Source organism: Cebus imitator, unplaced genomic scaffold, assembly GCF_001604975.1.
Source record: "Cebus imitator isolate Cc_AM_T3 unplaced genomic scaffold, Cebus_imitator-1.0 Scaffold109, whole genome shotgun sequence".
Taxonomy (NCBI): Eukaryota; Metazoa; Chordata; class Mammalia; order Primates; family Cebidae; genus Cebus; species Cebus imitator.
Genome location: NW_016107424.1, coordinates 4,926,734 through 4,933,279, shown reverse-complemented (window position 1 = coordinate 4,933,279; position 6,546 = coordinate 4,926,734). Strand labels below are relative to the sequence as shown.

At 40.8% G+C, this 6,546-nt stretch overlaps 1 protein-coding gene across 7 annotated transcripts in view; it reads right to left on the bottom strand.

Moving 5' to 3' along the window:
* ESRP1 (epithelial splicing regulatory protein 1) overlaps positions 1–6,546 on the bottom strand; it is a 66,751-nt gene that overhangs the window by 37,473 nt on the left and 22,732 nt on the right. For all 7 annotated transcript variants that reach the window (XM_017538126.2, XM_017538125.2, XM_017538127.2 and 4 more), the window contains exons 7-10: positions 5,451–5,561; positions 5,197–5,329; positions 5,062–5,104; positions 1,104–1,405 (exon numbers count right to left, since the gene is read on the bottom strand). In XM_017538126.2, coding sequence (XP_017393615.1) covers positions 1,104–1,405; positions 5,062–5,104; positions 5,197–5,329; positions 5,451–5,561 — 589 coding nt within the window. The remainder of the gene's footprint in view (positions 1–1,103; positions 1,406–5,061; positions 5,105–5,196; positions 5,330–5,450; positions 5,562–6,546) is intronic.

The window sequence follows — 6,546 nt, the reverse complement described above, 5'->3', positions numbered from 1 at the left end:
AAAAAAAAAAAAAAAAAAAAAAAAAAAAAAAAAAAAAAAAAAAAAAAAAAAAAAAAACCAAGTTGGAAAAGCTATGTAGAGATCAAGTTGGAAAAGCAGTCTATACCATTTCTGCTACAAAGGCAAACTGACCCTGAAGACATGTTCAGCTGGCAAATCAACAGTTGAAAAGCTTGAAATTTAATAAATGGTTTCATGCCCGGATCTTAGTACATTTTGGGGAAGTGGTTGCCTCATTCTATGCCTCAAAAATGCTGAAAGTGGCTGGGAGCGGTGCCTCACGCCTGTAATCCCAGCACTTTGGGAGTTTGAGGTGGGCGATCACCTGAGATCAGGAGTTCGAGACCAGCCTGGTTAACATGGCAAAACGCCGTCTCTACTATAAATTCAAAAATTAGCTGGGTGTTGTGGCGGCTACCTGTAATCCCAACTACTCAGGAGGCTGAGGCAGGAGAACTGCTTGAACAGGAGAGACAGAAGTTGCAGTCAACTGAGATTGCACTGCTGCACTCCTGCCTGGGTGATAGGGCGTGACTGTCTCAAAAACAAACAAACAAAAAATGCTGAAAGCTAGTAAAAACAGAACAGAGCTCACCAGCAGGGTATGAAACTGATGAGGCCTTTTGGGAAATAACATTTGGCAACCCATCAAAAATCTTAAAAGCTCACACTCTATATCTAATGCTACAGAAATCAAACTGATGAAAGTTTTATAACCATTTTACATAGAAATTTCTTATGATAGAGAAAAAAAGCAATATAAATGTACACTAGAGGAATTTCTGAAGTATGCACTTCCATGAGATATCTAAAGATGAAACTTTTCAGACATGGGTAAGCTTTCAAGATATAGTTTTAAAACAGAATACAAAAATCCAGCTATAGCAATATCTCATTTCTGTAAAAATACATAGTATGTTTTCTGTGTGTGTACAGGATAACAGCAGCTATCTCTTGATTATAGAATCAAGACTACTTTCATGCAGCTAAACTTTCAGTATTTTACCAGTTTTATTTTAAAATGAGTAATGTAGGATTGTTTTCAGAGATAAAGAACAGAAATTAATACAAAGGTAGAACATACTCAGTTTTTAGAAACCAACCTGCTGAACTTCAGCTGCTGTGCTCCTGAAGAGTTCAATGTATCTTTTACCCAACAAGTCTTTATGCTTCCTCAACGCGTTCTGTGCATATTCCTCACAAGCAAAGAGGACAAAAGCATCCCCTGTTGGCCTACCATCTGGGTAGGTGACAAAGAGGATGCCTTCTTTTCCCCCAGTAATAGGGCAATGCTGTCCAAAGAAGGCCACTACTTCTTCAGCTGTGGCTGTGAAAGGGAGCCCCCGCATGCGGACAATGACTTGATTTTCCTTTGAGAGAAACTGGGCTACCTCATTGGAAGTACCTAGGGAAAACAAATATTAGGAAGCAGGAAGAGAAATAGTTAAGACATCAATGTCACTGATTTTAAAGTGATAAAAGTCCTGCCAGTGTCTTCAGTTCATAATTAAGATCCACTCCTAATGAATTCAAAATAACATCCTAGAAATCAGAATTTTCTCCTACTAAGTTTGAAATTCTTCCTCCTTTTCATAAAACGTCCTTCTTAATTTAGGAAGCCGGCAAGACAAATTACGGGCCAATCACTAGTAAGTCATGGTGCTAAAGGCACAGGTCCCTGACCCAGAATGCCTGGGTCCAATCTCGGCTTTACTGCTGACTAGGGCATGATCTTGGTCAAGCTCAACTCCGTGCCTTAGTTTTCTTGTCTGCAAGATTGACTGCATCAAAAACTATGAGAATTAAGTAGGGTAATAGATATAAAGCACTTTGGATTTAAAAAAAAAATCTTTCTCTGGTTACTTCCCCCCACCAACCGCCAAGAAAACCATCTGCAAGTAACTTAATTACTTTTTATTAAGAAAGGTTCAAACACTCTTGAGTATAAAGAAAAGTATGAGGCTGGGCATGGTGGCTCACGCCTATAATCCCAGGACTTTGGGAGGCCGAGGTGGGCGGATTACCTGAAGATGGGAGTTCAAGACCAGTCTGACCAACATGGAGAAACCCCATCTCTACTAAAAATACAAAATTAGCTGGGTATGATGGCACATGACTGTAATACCAGCTACTGGGGAGGCTGAGGCAGGAGAATCGCTTGAATCTGGGCAGCGGAGGTTGCAGTGAGCCAACCTTTCACCATTGCACTCCTGCCTGGGCAAGAGTGAAACTCTGTCTCAAATAAAAAAAAGAAAGAAAAGAAAAAGAATAGTATAATGACTTTGCGGGGTACCTACTTTCAATATTGGTCAACACTCTCCCCAACATAAAACATTTTGTACAGTGTTGTCATAGAGCTAATACTTAAATGCATATCTTTGAAACTCATATACCAGTAGCATTTTCCCTAATAGCAAATTCTTTTTTTCCTTTCTTCCCCCTCCTCCTTTTTTTTTTTTTGGACAAAGTTTCACTCTGTCTCCTAGGCTGGAATGCAGTGGCATTATCTCAGCTTGCTGCAACCTCTGCCGCACAGGTTCAAGTGATTCTCCTGCCTCAGCCTCCCAGAGTGGCTGGGATTACATGCACACACCACCACGCCTGGCTGATTTTTGTATTTTTAGTAGAGATGGGGTTTCGCCATGTTGGCCCGGCTGGTCTGGAGCTCTTGACCTCAAGTGATCTGCCTGTCTTGGCCTCCCAAATGCTGGGACTACAGGCACGGCACCCAGCCCCTAATAGCAAATTCTTATCACATTATTTACATACAATGAAATCCCAGAAACAATATAAACATTAATTGACTTTGCCATCTCCAAGTTGTAAGATGTCTATCATGAAATGCAGGATTTAGGTAAAACCATAGCAACTCCAAATACATTTGACCCCAAACAACATCAGACATTGCTTGGGAACACTGGAAATACTCTTAAAGTTAACACCCTGAATTTTGAAGCCTTCAAGTTTATCTAAAAGATGAAGTGGAGCACAAATATACCAGCAAATTGTGTTAATAGGATGCTGTTACTGTAAGTTCTATAGCTACAAAATTTTCACCCGGGCTACGGAATGCTGGAATACAAATATTCTCTTATGTAGTGAAAGCCATCTTCAAATCTTTTGGCAACAGGTGTCAGAAGGCTGTTGAAAAGGTCCACAATTCTTTGATTCAGCTAACTTGCTTTTAGAGATTTATCCTAGTAAGTGGCACATACAGAGATTTAAAAATATTCACTATAACATATATTAAAGTCAAAAGTTGAAAATAAGTTCTAAATGTTAAACAGGGATATTTTATTTATTACAGACAAAATCTCGCTATGTTGCTCAGGCTATTCTCAAATATGCCAAGGCTCAAGCAACCCACCCTAAAGCTGGAATTACAGGCACAAGCCATGTGCCTGGCTCCAACAGGGATGTTTTAAAACATTATGGTACATATAACACTATGTAGCAATTCACATTTAAGAAAATTGAGTAATGTAAGATGTTCCTAATACATTAAAGAAATTACAAAACAGTATGAACAACCAGTAGAAACTTACAAAGTAGATACACATAAAGAAAAAAAATCAGACAAAAAAACACAGTTAACATTTTATGCATCTGTTACGTTCAGGTTTTAAAGTCATTAATCACAAAATAACTGGATAAAAACCGTATCTGTTCTACCCTTTCTAACCATATTATTGTAAATACTATGCATTCAAAAACACTGTGAGACCCAGAACTACCATTTTTCTGGCCATTCATGTGTTAAGTTTAGAAAAAAATTAGAGGCACATATGCAACAATCCCAGGTATTGCAGCATAGCTGTTTGAAAGCAGTTTTCTGACTCATTTCAAGAATAACCTTTCCTGGCCGGGTGCAGTGGCTCACAGCTGTAATCCCAGCACTTTGGGAGGCTGAGGCAGGAGGGTCAATTTGAAGTCAGGGGGTCCAGACTAGCCTGGCCAACACAGTGAAAACCTGTCTCTATTAAAAATACAAAAAGTTGGCCAGGTGCAGTGGCTCACACCTGTAATCCCAGCACTTTGGGAGACCGAGGCAGCAGGTCACCTGAAGTCAGGAGTTCGCCACCAGCCTGACCAACATGGAGAAACCCCATCTTTACTAAAAATACAAAATTAGCTGGGCGTGGTGGCAAATGCCTGTAATCCCAGCTGAGAATCAGGAGGCTGAGGCAGAAGAATCGCTTGAACCCAGGAGGTGGTGGCTGTGGTGAGCCAAGACTGTGCCATTGCATGCCAGATTCGGCAACAAAAGCCAAATTCAAAAAACAAAACAAAACAAAACAAAAAACACACAACCCAAGGCCAGGCGCGGTGGCTCAAGCTTGTAATCCCAGCACTTTGGGAGGCCGAGGCGAGTGGATCACGAGGTCAAGAGATCGAGACCATCCTGATCAACATGGTGAAACCCCATCTGTACTAAAAATACAAAAAACTAGCTGGGCATGGTGGTACGTGCCTGTAATCCCAGCTACTCAGGAGGCTGAGGCAGGAGAATTGCCTAAACCCCAGGAGGCGGAGGTTGCGGTGAGCCGAGATCGCGCCATTGTACTCTAGCCTGGGTAACAAGAGCGAAACTCCGACTCAAAAAAAAAAAAAACCAAACCAAAAAAGTAGCCAGGAATGGTGGCCCATACCTGTAAGCCCAGCCACTTGGGAGGCAGAGAAATAAGAATTGCTTGGGCCTGCAACTTGGTGGTTACAATGAGCCAAGGTTGTGCCACTGCACTCCAGTCTGGGTGACAGAACAAAACTCTATCTCCAAAAAAAAAAAAAAAAAAAAAAAAAAAAAAAAAAAAAAAAAAAAAAAAAAAAAAAAAAAAAAAAAAAAACCCACAAAAACTATCCTTTCTGTATAGATACAACTATCACCTTTGTATAGTACTATTTTTAATGGCTATTTAACTATAGGAGGTTGGCTCAAGCCTTAGGACAAGTGTTACACATTAAGCTCAGTGTTATTACTGGAAGCTTCTCCTTCTGGGGGGAAAAAAAAATCTATATTCCATGTTCTATTAACTAAAGCCACATTACATAAAAGGCACTTACCACCAGCAATTTTAAGAAAATCTTCACCTGTTGCTTTGTAAACCTAAGAAAAGACAGAGAAGTTAGTGTTTCTGGCCTTCTGTTCTATGTTAATTCTCATTCGGATGCCCAGGGGCTCAGGTGGTGAGGACATACCTCAATATAGCGGGTCCCCATGTGATGTTTGTGCCTCTGTAGTGCGAGGTCTCGGTGCTCCTCACTTACAAACCTAACCAGAGCTTCTCCGTTCCTTCGACCCTGAGCATTCAGACAAAGTGCTGCACCTCCCCTTTGAGAGTAATAAAACAGATGGCAGGTAGAAAAAAAAAATACCGTGAGGAAAAAAAATGATAGAAAATCCATTATCCCTTTGGGATTGTTAAGTAAAATAGAGATTGAAGAAAACCAACTTGGCAATATTGAGTCCTTTGAAGAATCTTGCAATATCTTGATCTGAAGACTGCCATGGTAAACCTCTCGCCCTGACTACGGTGTTATCATCAATAAGTTCCATCTTGCTGCTGTGGATGAAGCAAAACTTCAGGTTGCATGAAAAATGCTAGCAAGTCAGGCACCTATTACCCCCCTGCAAGACAACCACCCAGTTACACATGATGTATTATTTGGTGTTCAGACACACTAGCAATACTACTTGATTTTCCTTATAACCTCAAAACTTATGTGAGTACAGCTCAAAGTACTGGTTAGGTGGCTCATTACAGAAAGATGGCTGCCTGTGCAGGCCCAACACAGCTAGCTCACTCAGCAAACCATCTGTCTATCAAAGCTGAGGAAGGCATGGTGACTCACACCTGTAATCCCAGCACTTTGGAAGGCTGAGGCAGGCAGATCATCTGAAGTCAGGAGTTTGAGACCAGCCTGGCCAACATGGTGAAACCCTGTCTCAACTAAAAACACAAAAATTAGCTGGGCCATGGTGGTGCACGCTTGTAACCCCAGCTACTCGCGAGGCTGAGGCAGGAGAATCGCTTGAAGTTGGGAGGAGGAGGCTGCAGTGAGCCAAGATCGCACCACTGCACTACAGTCCAGGCAATGTTTCCTCAGCTTTTTTTTTTTTTTTTTTTTTTTTTTTTGTTGTAATATTAAAAAAAAAAAAAAAAAAAAAAAAAACTGAGGAAATGTTTGCTTGGCCCCCTCATGTCCTTAAAGTTCCTAGAACCCTAAAAGATAGGTTTGAATTCACTCTCAAATCTAGCCAGTACACATGGGGGTTTAAATCTAGCTTAGCAGCCAAATTTAGGATCAGAATAAAGCCGACAACCCACACAGGAATGTGTGTCTACGGTAGGATGTCTGCCATTAAAATATCAACCAGATCAAACCAGGGAGCCATCCCAGAGAAAGACCAGAAATGCCTGGGAGTGTCCACACCTTAATGACTCATTTGCAAACGACCTATGATATATTTTGATACCTTTTAATGTCTTATCCCTCCCATGTCCACATTTCCAGTTCTCCTAGGACATTTTCTTTTTTTTTTTTTTT